The sequence below is a fragment of the Anabrus simplex genome, chromosome 12 (genome assembly GCF_040414725.1).
Source record: "Anabrus simplex isolate iqAnaSimp1 chromosome 12, ASM4041472v1, whole genome shotgun sequence".
Taxonomy (NCBI): Eukaryota; Metazoa; Arthropoda; class Insecta; order Orthoptera; family Tettigoniidae; genus Anabrus; species Anabrus simplex.
Window position 1 is genome coordinate 54912617 of NC_090276.1, and position 14931 is coordinate 54927547.

General features: G+C 39.0%; 1 protein-coding gene across 1 annotated transcript in view; it reads left to right on the plus strand.

The window, feature by feature from the left end:
- LOC136884015 (BTB/POZ domain-containing protein KCTD3) overlaps positions 1 to 14931 on the plus strand; it is a 79144-nt gene that overhangs the window by 14460 nt on the left and 49753 nt on the right. The window contains exons 4-7 of the mRNA XM_067156015.2: positions 688 to 781; positions 4853 to 5046; positions 9665 to 9868; positions 11038 to 11154. Coding sequence (XP_067012116.2) covers positions 688 to 781; positions 4853 to 5046; positions 9665 to 9868; positions 11038 to 11154 — 609 coding nt within the window. The remainder of the gene's footprint in view (positions 1 to 687; positions 782 to 4852; positions 5047 to 9664; positions 9869 to 11037; positions 11155 to 14931) is intronic.

Genomic DNA, 14931 nt, shown 5'->3' on the forward strand with positions numbered 1-14931 from the left:
TTATTCCCCTCCGTAAATCGCACTTGCCCAACAAAATTTTCGTGAAGTCACCGGGTTAAAAATAATGGGAACACCCTTTAATACTTTCGGTCAGATTCTTCCCACCGAAATTTTTTCCTTCTAATAGCATGTAACCATTTCTTCCTCATTTCTTTATTTTGTGGAAACTGGTGAAACGAAAATGGGCTTCCCTGATATTTTCAAAGAGGAACACTGCAACAGCTCGGCATAGTCACGAAAATAACAATTTAAGCAACTTAAATTAGTGGATATTTAGCGGCATGAGTACGCAGGAGACAAATGAAGAGCGCATTGCGCTTACCCAGTAAAACAGCAGTGCGCTCTATCGGTGCTAGTTCTATGCATCCCTATTCCATAGTATCACTGGACAGACAGTCATGCAGTAGATCATCATCATCATCATCATCATCATCATCATCATCATCATCATCAATTTCCCTTGCCCAGCTCCCACTTTTATGCAGTAGATCATATTAATCATAATGATAAAAATACATCCATTGAGTTCTATTGTGTAATATCTTTATATCTTTATGTGCTTGTAAAAGCATACCTCGATTTAAGCAGACCCTGGGGAGGAAGGTTATAAAACAAGTTACAGAGTCTAGTAGTACAATGTGTAAACACCCTATGTCATGTGAAAATGAGTTAAAATTTTGTTTGCAGGTTCTAGTTGGACAGATCCTCTGAGGGTACAGATCATCAAGGCTCATCACAACTGGATAGCTGTGGCATATGCACATTTTGTATCATGTTACAGGTAAGTTAATGTTGCCTCATGTTTTATTCTCCTCACTCTCATTGAGTAACCGTTTTCTATTTTTACTACCCCCCTGTTTTATTTTTAAATGCTTTCCTTGCTGCTTCGATTTTAATCCTCTGAGAGAGAGAGTGTACACTGGGCAACAAATTTTTTACTCTTTGTTTGTGACTCGGTTCTTCATTTGTAGGTCCTGTTCCTTTTGCCCTAAAATAAAGGCATACTGAGTGGAAGAGAAAATGTGAGCTCTTAAGTTGTTCCCTGTTGGCTAGTATAGGGACTACGATGAATCGTCTGCTAGGGGCAGCACCGTTACTCTCTGAGGGTTGGTATCTGTAGTTAAGTGAAAGTGAAGAGCGTGTGATTTGGTGATGGTATTCATTTATTTAGTATAAGTATAGTCCTGAGTTTATAAAATTTACAAACATACCGAGGAGGAAAAAAATGCCTACTTGCTTCGTTCCAGGCTGTAAGTCTGGCTATAAAACTACGAAAGGTAAACACTTCTTCGAACCATTTAAAAATGAAGCAGTTTTTTCAAAATGGGAAAAGGCGATTCCCAGAAAAGACAAAAAGCTTTCTGGTAAGTGTTATGTGTGCGATTTACATTTTTCTGATGAATTTATTGTTAAATCAGATTCATTTGTAATACAAGGCGAACAGGTAGAAATTCCTAGAGATAGACGGAAACTGAAAACTGGTGCTGTCCCTCATTGTTCCCCAGTTTGCCATAGTATCTCACAAAATAATTAAACAAACATAAACAGATAAACTCAGAGGGATTGGACCACAGAAATGTTCATTAGGGAATTAAATATCCTAATAGTATTCAATATTTCTATACCAGCAGGGGGTCTTTATAAAGATTCAATAGTGTGTCAGGCCTTAATAAAATGGAGAGATAACCTCAGTAGGAAGAATAATACTTTTGCTTCGGAAAGAACTCTCGAATCCCTAAGAGTAAGAATTGAGAGCACCAACCAAGCGCCTGATGGATTCCGATATGTGCTCGCAGCCAAATTTAATCAAGATTCACTAGAATGGCACTTTGGTATACTACGTTCATTAAGTTTTGACGACCACCCTTCATCAATAGATTTTCTGAATTTACACGTGTTGCAGTCTCCCAACCAAACTTGCCCTGTCATTGGGTAGGAATTGGGAGCCCAAATTTGAACTGATATTGACTTCATTCGTCAATCAAATGAGAACACTGGCTAAGAAGACAGAAGAGACAAATAAGGCTGTAGCAGAAAATGCACAAAATAAAATAAGGCAAGCACTAGACTTCACTGAGAACAGGCATGACCTCTTACGGAGGTGAGAGAACAATTTAGGTCTAATTAACAGTGATAGTTGCAGTCTTGCAAAGGAGTGTTTGATTTATTATACGCAGTGTATCCAAGGTCACAAAATCTCATAAATGTGTCGGCCTGCTTCACGGGAAGCCTACAGAAAAAGTACTTGCCGTAGCCCTCACATTTATTAGGGCTTATAGAAATAAATACAGTATTGACAGCACTTTCCTCGTCCATTCTTCTAGAGCAGTTTATAATGTGTTCATGTAAGTTGAAAGTGTAGTGGAACAAAAACTCTCCTGTGAACATAGTCTATGGGGCAATATATTTTATGAATGTTTGGACAGTTTGCATAGTATCACTACCAATTAGAAAAAATAAGGATGCTGCGATGCCCATGTTGTGGACATTATCCCTAAACCTGTGTTACATTATGTGAAGTGTCGATTTTATTTTGTAACAAGACAGATGAGAAAGGAACTGAAATCTTCTAAGACCACAAAGTCTACCCAGAAGCTGTCTAAACTATCTGACAACTGACTTCTGAAATGGTAAGCAAGAGAATAATATTTTGCATGCAATAATTGTCTTTTATTCGTATGCTGACTTGTAAGCTCAAGCTCACTTACTGCTGGAAGAGCGGCCTAACGGAGGAACCGATGAACTAGGGAAGAGATCACACTTCTACCTTCTACTCGCTATGATAAAGGTTTAGTGGTCCTGATTTACTTTCGTGGGCAGAGCATTGATCTTTTATCCTTTAATTTTTTCTCCCTAAAGGGTTGCTCTGGATGACCGATAAAAATTGTCTCCATCTCCAGCACAGGAGGCCCGAAGGAGTCCCCCTACACTTGAGAAAAAGCATGGTAGAACCATAGCGGAGTGAAAAATACATTTTTATATAACTACTTTTTTAATGTTATGTTTGTTTTACGTAAATCAACGACATTATCTTAAAATGTCAATGAATGGGTAAAATGTTTTAATTGACAACTGCTAATGTATTCTAACTAGGAGATATTGTCAGTTTCAGATAATTAGGTCAGACTAGTCTCTTTCATTACAATATACAGTTCTAGTTTATTTTTATTTTTGTGCTTTAATTGCAGTTCTGTATTTATTTTCGATGCAGTTTGTACTGAAGGATTCACAAAGAAAAGATGAAGCAAAATGGGCCTTCAAAGGAGATGCAATGTCAGTCAATAAAGAACACTTCCTTTTTGGAATGACAAGACCACAACAAGTGTTCAAAGCAGCAGATTTGGTACCTTAGGGTAAAATTTTGTATGTAACGTCATAAAGTACTTGTGTATTACAAGTTACAAACTTCATATTTGATCTGTATTGTCAACCTTAAAGGGCTTGTTAAATTACAGAAAAGTCCCACCTATACAAATTCACAATGTTTATTTTATATATTACAAATACATGTTGTTTCATTCTTCATAGAGAACATCATCAGCTTAAGGCTCAATCATTGATAAAGTTGGAAACAAGGTAAACATTGTAGGCAAGTTGAAATACAGTATTCTAAACGTGTACTTGTCACCATTTATATGGAGTTCATGCCATTTAACATGGTTAATTATAACCTATCATTTTTTTTAAACATTGATCTTTTTATCTTCCCTCAAAATTGTTATTGTGTATTATTTTGTGTCTTATGGCAAATCTAGGGTGTCCTGGATCAGACTAAATAAATAAATAAATAAATAAATAAACATTGCAAACTTGTATTGTATAGGTGGGACTTTCCTGTAATTTAACAAGTACTTGTGTGTACATAAAAATATAAGTTGGGATTAAAAAATAAGAAAAACAGAAGAACATGAAAATAATTGACAAAACCTTTGGAAGATATTCATTGCTGCTGTGGCTTTAAAAGTAAACGGATTTATGTGGCTTCAACTTTCATTTCAGTGGAATTTTGCAAAGAGGTCTCCAGATGTAATCTCCCATTGTAATCTTTGATTGTTGTCCCTTTTCTTTTTCTTTTTCAAAAAAATAAGGGGACATAAATTTCTTCTTCATTCCACAACAGTTCTACTTTCTTGGGCCTTCTAGGCTGTAGAGAAGTGTTATTGGTCATCTGGAGCAAACCTTGGGTTAAAAAAAATGGAATAAACATAAATAATCAATTCTCTGACTGCAAAAGCAAATCAGGACTATTATACCATTGATTTTCCTTTGATTTAGGACCAAAGGAACCGATCATACATTGGGGGAACAGAGTCACAAAAGTAATTTCCTTCACATGCATATGATGTACAGTAGTGTTCCCGGATCTACTATATCTTTGCTGTCATGTTTATCTGTTTTGTGTGTGGGAAGTTTTACAGAACATTTGAAATGATGGTCTTGTCATTATATTAGGTTATTAGACAAATTTGAAATTCATTGACCAAATAAACACAATTGCCACTCTAATTGGGAATAGAAATCCTGTAGTGCGCAGTAAATAAATAAATGAATAAAAAACCAAACAAGATACCGTTTGCGGATGATGACATACAAATTTGTACCATGGTGAATTTTGGAACACAGGAAGATTATGCATGACACCCTCCATCTGAAACTGTGAATGTGCAGCAGCAGAGTGAGAAACAATGATTTGCATGTACAATCAAGCTTTTGCAGCTACTCTTTCTTCCTGTGTTGGAAACAGATGGCTAAATTTGTGTGCATTACCATGCTAACCACTCATAAGTGCAATATTCTTTTGTGTATTTATAATGTATGAAGTTGAGTAATATTGTTCATTACAATTACCCAGGCTAAAGGATTCCAGTGGGTGGCAACATGCGTTCACCAGCCCACACATCGAGAGTTGCATCGAACGCATAGCCATCAATGCCAAGATTGGACAAGGTGGCGGAAGCGAGACTTCGTCAAAGATGGTAGCTATCTCCTACGGCAGCCAGGTTCGTCTATGGGGTGTGTCTGAGGATGGCTCTCGCACCAATATAGGTAAAACATGCTGTTTAAAGTTTGTGCTTCGTATATTCCTTTAATAACTGACTTTTCTTTATTAAGCTGATATTAGGGCTGAAGGAGCCAAAGGGAGAGACAAGACAGGCTCCTCATCTGATCTCTTCCTTTTCTTGATTTGCCCTATATTTTCACCTTGTCATTCATTTTTCCCATTAAAGATGAAGAGCTCCTAAGAGCATGGATTTTTGTCCCTCTTAATGAAGTAGGAGAGTAGAAAGATATTTGACATTTATTGAATTAATGAGGACAAAGCCCATTTATCAAGGTGAAAGTTATCCTATGTCCTTTTTATCTTTTCCTGTTTGTCCTGTCACTTTGGTTACTCCTCATACTTACACTATCAGTTCAGAGTGGTAATGGAAATGGACAGGCAAGTGACAAATTAAGATATATTGAAAGATAACAACACACATAATCACATAAATGAATTGCTGAAAGAGATGTGCGATGTGCCAATAAACGAAAAAGGAGACCAAGGTAATGACGTGTACAAGGGACGGTGACCAAATTGCCAATGTTTTGATGTATAGAGGAAAATCTGATCTGATCACATCTGATGGAAAACATATGAGAGAAGTAAATGCCCAAATTGCACAGGTGAAAGAAGCTTTCTAAAAAATAAAAAAGCAAAGTGTCTACTAACATCTAAGACCATCAACATAGAGGTATGAAAGCACTTCATGAAAAGTCTTATATGGATTGTTTATAAGCTATGGGTCAGAAACATGAATTCTGTAAAAAGCAGTAGTAGTAAAACACAGAGCATTTGAGATGTGGTTCTGGCATTGGCTCCTAAGAATACTATTTCAAGTTAAAAACTTCACCCTTGTTCCGTATTAACTCTGAAATTAGAAATTTTAACGATTGGGGAGATGCACCAAATCAGTACAACCTTACAATCACAGTCTTACAATCTTAGTGATCAATTATATTTACAAAAAACACAGTACAGGTTTCAGCTCCTAAGAGCCATCTTCAGCTGTTACAAATAGTATACCCTATGGCAGTGACAGCACATAGTTTTATTTATGACTATTTTAATTTAGACTATTTGTTACAGGAGCCAAAACATGTACTGTGTTTTTTTGTAAATATAATTGATCACTAATAGTGATTGTAAGACTGTATTGATTTTGTGGATTTCCCCAACTGTCCTGAGAATACCTCGGACTGCTTTTCTTAACAACAAGAGCATTCTCATAAGAGCAAATGAGACATGCACCTTTCTTGAAACCTTAAATAGGAGAAGAATAGCTTTCTCTACAGCTTGCTGAGTCAGTTCTGACTGGTGTACCACTCTGCTTGAAGGGAAGGTAGAAGGAGCAAAGGAAGCCCAAAGTTATAATTTATATACTCCACACTGCTTTACTTCTAAATTGACGGTTTGGCCGATTTTGGCTCTGTCTGGTGGTTATGCGCTGAAACAGACATCCAACCAATCCCAAGCTGCCGTAGATATCAACTGTTTCGATAGAGTGCGATCTCAAAACCTAGTTGCCAACTCTAATATTTACTGTCAGCATATGGTTAACCTAGGGGCTGCCTGGCCGAGACGGTAAAGGCGTGCTCGATTCGCCCGGATTGACGTGGGTTCAAATCCCCTTCAGGAAGTCGTAAACTTTAAGAAACAAGATTTCCACTTCCGGAGGTGCATATAGCCCTGAGTTTCACTCAGCCTACACCAAAAATGAGTACCAGGTTAATTCCTGGGGGCAAAGGCGGCCGGGCGTAGAGCTAACCACTCTACCCCATCACGTGCCGAGGTTAACAATGGTGGAAGCCTTTACCTTCCACTCCTCCAAGGGCCTTCATGGCCTGTATGGAGGTGACTTTGCTTTTACAGGGTTAACCTATCTCACTCAGTGTGTATGGTATTCGGTATGGATCATGATCTTTTGCGTTTTTCTTCAGTAATAAGTGTTTTTCATATTAGTCTTCATCTCTTAGTATAGTACAGTATACCGTAGTTTACACTTTAGAATAGCATAAGCTAGTACAATACAGGTTCAGTAGTTTAGCGTATAAAATAGCTGGAGTTGTATTTACGTCCATGTGTTGATCAATATACTTAATTTTTGCACGTTTAGCATGTCTCAGTGTAGTTCGGGAAATATAAGTAGCAATAAAGTGACTCAGAACAGTGGAGTATTCCTCTTTTTAGGCCATAACCTCCTTCCTGAACTAGCCATTACCGGTGAGAGATGTGTTATTTCCTCATTTCTCTTTTATTCTTAATAATATATTTTCTTTTTAGCGTCAGATGTTGTTAGTAATTGTAGTTTTTGTGAATTTGTTTCCTATCCCGGTTCATTAGCTTTTCTGAGTACAGTAGTCGGTATTAAAGGCCCCATACACGCGCAGACTTCTGGAATACTTACCTGTACAGACTTGCCTCTGGGAGTGGGAGGTAATCGGAAGTATGCAGTTGCCCACACACACTCAGACTAAATGATTATTTACCGAGGAAGTTGAATACGACGCGCTCAGCTGTTTTCTGTTTAAGATTATGCGCTTTGGATGTTTGAAAAATGTATACGGATTAAAATTAATTAGATAGTCGGTATAGAATATGAGTTGTTATTTGGACATAATGTAGCGCTCTGCACGAAGAAGACGTGCAAAAAAAATAAATTGCAGTGTTCATATAGTAGGTTACCTCGTTTACATTTTCTGCCGCAACTCTGAGATAGCGCTTTCGTCGCAAAGTCTCTGGCTGAATTCAAGCAGCACCAGAATGTCAGGGACTTGCCTGCAGTCTTTTTGTCGGCAGACTTATCAGCCATACACACAGAGGCATGTCTGGAGAGACTGGTTTGCGCAGACTTACCTCCGACTAAGTCTGCGCGTGTATGGGGCCCTTTACAATTTACAGGTGGGCTGTTTACCGCGGTCGTGTTGCATCAGCTGTTCTCGTGGGAGTAGCGTGCTGGCAACAGAGTTAAGGTGATGCTCATTTGTTTTGCAAAACATCAGTTTAGAAGTAAAGCTGTGCGGAGTATAGACAATAAACATTAAAGTCAAGCACACATATTTCCACTTGAAGCTGTTGGCCAAAGAGTGGAAAGTGTTGGAATACATGCATATTACCCATCAAACTAGGGTTGAGGAGGAGGAGAAGACACAAGAGAAAAAAACACAGTGTCAGTGTGGGAAGAGAGAACAATAGATGATGAGACAAGTACTGACATGAAAACACAAACACATAAGGCCAGTTTCCACAACTTCATACACTGCCGTCCTCAATACGTAGGTGCTCTGCTCATCAGTAGCAGTTCTTCAACATTTGTTTCCTTTCAGGTCCCAACGAGCTCCTTCCTGCTTGTCAGCTTCATTACGAGGGCAGGCTTCAACATTCGTTGAGGGACCATCTTGACAGATCTTCATTCTTTGTGTGGGAAGAGCAAAGCTACATAAATACAGGAAAGGGAAGGAGAGAAAAAAAGATAACCTTCCCGATGAAGCTGGGAAGCAGAAATGAGCTTGTCAGGGGCTGAGGAGAGATGGATGTAGAAGAACTGGGATTGATGAGGAGACAGCCTACATATTTGAAGACAGCAGTGTGTGAAGATGTGGAGATTATCCTTGTCCATTTGTGTTTTCATTTTTGTCCTCATCTCCTCTTTCTATTACTTCCTCTTCCCTCACTGACTTATCATTTTATTTATCTGACTATGCCTTACCTCCCCTGTTCCTATCTTTTGTATATAAGGCATGATCAAAAAGTTTCCATTTGAGGGCGTTGCTGCAGCAGACACGCCATGTAACGCAACTCCGATGCAGCTATGTAAGCACGGACGTATAGGCAAACGGATTAGTGTGGCAGTCGTGTCGTGCCGAGGTGCGTGCGATAAATGCGGCGACATTATTATCAAATGTGTCCAAACAGGACCAACGTGCTGTTATTCTGTTCTTGGCTGCCAAAGGACAAATACCAGTGGACTTCCATCGGAGAATGAAGACTGTGTATGGGGCAGCATGTCTGTCGAAAACCACCGTTGTGGAATGGTGCACCAAGTTCCTTGCGGGTCGCGTTTTGACACAAGACGCCGGTCGATCTGGGAGGCCAGCCTCATCCATTATGGACGACAACAACAATTCAAGCGGGAGACACTCGAGCACCTGCCGTATAGTCCTGATCTCTCCCCATGCGATTATCATGCCTTCAGTCCCCTCAAAAAAGTCTTGAAAGGTCGATGCTTCCTGTCGGATGAGGATGCGCACCAGGGGGTTACAAAATTCTGCACGCAACCGAGGACACGGTGTTTTATCACATGGGGACCTTCAACCTGGTGCATCAGTGGGATGAGTGCCTCAGTGCTCACAGCGATTTTGCCTGATTCAGGACTGTACGGCCATCAAATGGAAATGGTTTGATTGCCCTTTGCGTAGGCCTAACTTGAGTTATCTCTACAAATTGAATTGCCTCTATGATTTTCCACATTGCTGGTAGGAATAGGAGGGTTTGTTGGGACGTAATGTGAGTGAGCAGTTGTCTCCTGTTAGTTGGGTTGAATTTTATACATTGTGTGATGAATGAATCTGTAGATATGTTCCACACTGTACTAGAGTTCAGCGATTCTGTTTTCTGTTGAAGGCATTTTCAACCTCCACGTCAGAGTGGAATACCTGTTCTTCATCGGTAGTCAACTGGTGGCACTCTCGCCTACGGGGAAGATTGGCGTATGGCATGCGATGACGCAGCATTGGCAGATCCAGGATGTCGTGCCCATAGCGTCGTTTGATACTGCTGGTTCTTTTCTGTTGCTGGGTTGTAACAATGGCTCCATCTACTATATAGGTAATGTCCTTCAAGTTTGTTTCTCTTTGTTTTGTTTTTAATGTACTGTTCAGCCTCTTAGGACCTTTGTCAGCTGTTCTGGATCTAACTCTTTTTGTTTTCAATTTATAAGTTGTGATACATGAGCAAGATCGTTTTTAGAATTTCTTGCTATGAGGGTATCATATTATTAGAACCTCTTTGTTACTACTGACATAACTGCTTATTTCCAAAAATAAAAAATAAAAAAAAGAAACAGAACAAAACTCAGTTCAGAAACTCTTGAAAAACAGACAAGATGTTATCTGCAGAGTTTCATTATTCCTTTGAATTATGCTTTTTCTTGTATTTTTTAAATAAAAACTTAGTTTTTAATTGTAAAATTATAACTACTTAATCACAAAAAAAGAACAAAGAAGAACAGTTTAAGCTACAAATGCAGCCTGCAAAGTAGAAGAGTTACCAGCCAGTGCTTGAATCCCTTGAAATATATACAATTTTTCAAATGGCAAATCATGCCTGATATATTTTTGCTTTGGAAACTAACACAATGTGAACAAATATTATTTTGCATTTCATTTTGGGTGGACTTCTATGAAATACTCCTAGGTCTATAGTTTTCTGTTGGTACCCTTCAGCTTGCAGAGTTTTTCCATCCACCATAAATGGAAGTGCAGGCTCAAAAGAAAATGACAGTTTGTACTATCTGCCTCTAAGATTGACTGGGGTTAATCAGACCTACCATCCGGCTTCCCCCTTGCACATATGTCTATAGTAGTCGCTGTGAACGGAAGATCGAACCTCCTCCTGACTTGTCCAGTTGACTAAGACATTTTCATGATATTATCAATAAAAAGTTCCACCTTTGCAATACTCAAAAGTTTAATCTTTAAAACAGAGTTATAGTAACATCTTTTGTCCCTCTTGGGGAAATCTTGAGCCTTGCAAAGAACAGTTAAATGGTAAAGATAAAAGCATATGTAAAATGTTGTCACAATACATATGTCTGTAATAAACTTAAATCTACAAGGTCTATTCAATGTTGAGTTTTTGTATGCCATTCAACAGCGAAGTGGCAACATGCAATTAAAAATCTGTTTGAAAAACCTAGTATTTGATGAAGTATCATATAGCTGCCTGATTATGTCTGGATCTCTTAATAGGTTATTAACTTCTTCTTTTTCTTTCAGATATGCAGAAATTTCCTCTGAGAATGAAGGATAATGATTTACTGGTAACGGAACTGTATCGTGATCCTTCAAATGATCCCATTACGGCCATTTCCGTGTACTTAACACCAAAAACAAGTAAGTTTGTTTCTGTTTTGCTGGATGTCTCACTTCGGCTTGCCAAATGAGGCATGAACTTTTTCTAGTCTTTTAGCTATCTAGAGTATACAAATACTGCTTCCCTTAATTAACCAGTTATTTCTTACTACTATACAGTACCTCTGTAGACTGCATGGCTGTTAAAGAGTAGGTGAAGATGGGAAGTGATATTGTGATGCTAGTATAGAATAGAATAATGTAATACTTTGTGTGAGCTGCTCCTTCTTGGATTTTGTACTTTATTTGATATTAGGAGTCATGAGAATGTTCTTGTTAAGGCAGGAAGAATGAAAACTTGCTTTAAAAGTTAACACTGTGATAGCTTACTAATAGTTGAGACTGCAGCGGAAGGGAGAGAAAAGGACAGACATCTTCTCTCCCCGCTGTGGGTCAAGGAACACAGGGCTACCACTCTAATTTTCTCGCTGGTTTACAACAGGGCAAAACTAATTACTTTTAGCATCATGTTAATTTAATTATAATCTAACCTAAAACTATTTTAATATACGTATACAGTATTGCAAGATATCTAATTTCAATATTTATATTTTTACAATGATGGCCCACCTGGTGGCCATGATTGTTAAGGCGTTGGTGTCTAAAGGGTCTGGCACCATGGTTAGCCAGTTCGAGTCCTGTTGGTCGAAAAAATCTCACTGTCAGAATGTTGGCCTGTCGGGGAGATGGTGGTATACAATTTCTAATCACTAGATTGCATGCCAAAAGCTTGGATTAAATTCCAAACCTCTCCACAGTGCTCATATGGAGTGAGGGTATATGACACTGTTGATGGTGATTCATCTGTCGGATGGAGACATTAAGCCTTGAGCAGACCCCTTGGTGCTATTTGACAGGATTAGGCTATATGCTGGCACTGAGTTTCACCCTCTCCCTTCTTACTATCATTTATCATGTCGTTCATTTCATCTCATTAACTCCTCTGATGAGGTTGACGTCAGGAAGGGCATCCGGTCATTAAAAAAAAAACCGCCACGACAGATTCATTCACGAAGTAAGTATAAATAACCACCTAATCGATACTTTATTAATGCCTCAGGCAAAATTGAATAAAATTAAAACTTACAGGACATGTTTCGACCACCTCATACCCGACCCCGTAGAGAAATGGGACAAGGGTTGGACAGACAGACAGACAGACAAATTTTTACAGTGATTAAACTAAATAATATACAGGCATAAGGAGTGTCTTCTGTCAGCCATTTTAGTCAATGTGGTGAAAATATTTAAGAACTGTTTCATAGGCAAAGTTAGGTGTAGTGTTTGCTCCTTCAGGACAGCTCTGTTGTAGGTATTACAAAATCTCTAAAGTGGCGAATTATTGTGTGTATGGAGTATTTCAAGGTGACCTCATTATCCTCGATGTTCAACATTGCAACCTCTGATGTTGCCTACACAATACAACAAGAAGACACTAGTGCTACTGATGACATGGATCCTCCATCATCGGGACACTGTAACTGTATGTCCAACCCTTTGTCCCATTTCACTGAAGTGAGATGAATCATTGTAGTGAGGTTTTATGATCAGATGCCCTTCCTGATGTCAATCTCATCAGACGAGTTAATGAGATGAAATGAATGATGTGATCCTTGATAGTAGGAAGGAAAGGGGTGAAACCCGGTGCTGGTACATAGCCTACTCCTGTTGAACGGCACCAAGGGGTCTGCTCATGGCTGAATGTCCCTATCTGATGTACAGATAACCATCAACAGCATCATATGCCCTATTCCATATGAACACTGCAGAGAGGTTCGAAATTTAATATAGGCTTTTGACACGCAATGTATTGATTACAAATTGTATACCGCCATCTCTTCTAACGTGCCAGTCAGGGTTCTGATGGTGAAATTTTTTCGACTAATGGGACTCGAACCGGCTAAGCACAGTGTCAGCCATATATAGATGTTTGGCATACCATGAGATGATCTTAGACACGATGACAGAAGGAAGAGATGGGCAAACCTCACTACAGTGTTCGTAGATGGCTCTCTCCTCGTTGATCCTAGTTCTTCTCTTTCTTGTCAGCCCTAGGGGCATGGACATCCATTCTCACTGACTGAGTGCTTCTTCGTCAGAGAGACCAGAAGCAAAAATCGTTTAAGCAGCAGCTGGTAGAAGCCAAGGCAAAGACAGACAGAAGGAGAAAACAAAATTAGTTCACTCTTAGTAAGTGTTTTTTTTGATGAGTACATAATTGATTGTAAATTGTGTTTAAAATGTGAATAGGATAAACACTTTCACACGTCAGTGTGCAAAGAATGAAGCCTTCAAATACACTCACCGGCACAAAAAACACAACACTTCTTTTTTACGACAATTATCTACTATTTTAAGATAAAATATTGTGGTACAGGCTCTTTTAGGAGTCTGAAAATAAAAAGAATGATTATTTATAAACAGTTCGATTGAATTAAGCCAGTAACATGGATTTACACTACAAGCAAGCTCATGAAGTTAATTCACCTTTGTTATGGTATTCTGCACTTCATACATCACTTCACACACTTCTTTTCTCATTCTAAGAAGAGTGCACTACGTCCTCTTGCACCAATCACGTTATCAAGACCATTCTCCCCGGTTGGTCCCATAGAAGATCAGGAGGATTCAAATTGGGCTTTAAGCAGGCCAAGTGATAACATGAATCCCTGCTCTCACAACATGTGGGTGTGCATTGTCCTGTATTAGTGTGAAACCATCACCAGTTAATGAAGCAAAAGTAAAACTTGTTCCAGAAGGATTTCCTTCACATACCGATGTGCTGCAAAGTTCTCATGCTGCACAAATACTAAATCCGTCCTGGCAGTCATATTTTTTTCCTGTCCACACCATTAGAGAACCACGCTGGAAAGGTATCCTGGTTGAGAATGTGCGAGGGGGAATACCTTTTCCCAGTCCTTCTACTGTTAGGTGATTTCAGGCCAAATTGTGGCTCACCAGTGAACAGCACTTGCTCTCATTGTTATATTGTCCAGCTGCGATGTTCCCTTGTGAAACACAGTCGAGCTGTGCAATGCTGTTTGGAGGATGTCTGGGCCTTTAGCAGGTCTTCTGCATTGAAGATTGGCTTCTTACAGTCTTCTTTGGACAGTTATCTCACTAACATTGACCCCTCAAACTTGGTAGAGACTATTTCATGTTTCTGTGGTGATAGTGTGCTGGTTGCAGAAAACTTGAAGCTGTAAGAGGTGATCATCTCTTGCTAGTATTGCTCTTCTTGGGCCTGATCCTAGTCTCCCTGAATAGCCTCCAGTTTCCCTATACCTTCTTGAAGTTCTGAAAATCTGAACACTTCTACAACATAATGCATGCTGAAACCATCTACCACCAAAGCAACAGTTTTTGCAGCATCTTCAGGACTTAACGGGACGTTTACTCCAGAAAACTGATTACAGTAATGACAGAAACATATTACAAACACGTGATAAGACATTAAGGCTAGTGCAGTAAAGAATCTACACTTCATTGTTTGCCCACAAACCAAAGCCGATAACCTCCCCTGTCTCAATATATAATATTTTGAAGTGCTAAGCTTAAGTTAAATAGATAATTACACATAATTTCTTCAGCATTTATTACCTGTTGCATTTTTTGTGCCGTGAGGTGTAGGTATGCTTTCTCCTTGTCAATCCAAACTCTTGTACATCTGTTTCCTCTCTGTTCTCAATGAACTTGTTTCTGCATTATGACCTCATTGTGAGGACAGGCATCAACCCTCATTTAGGGGCTACCTTAACA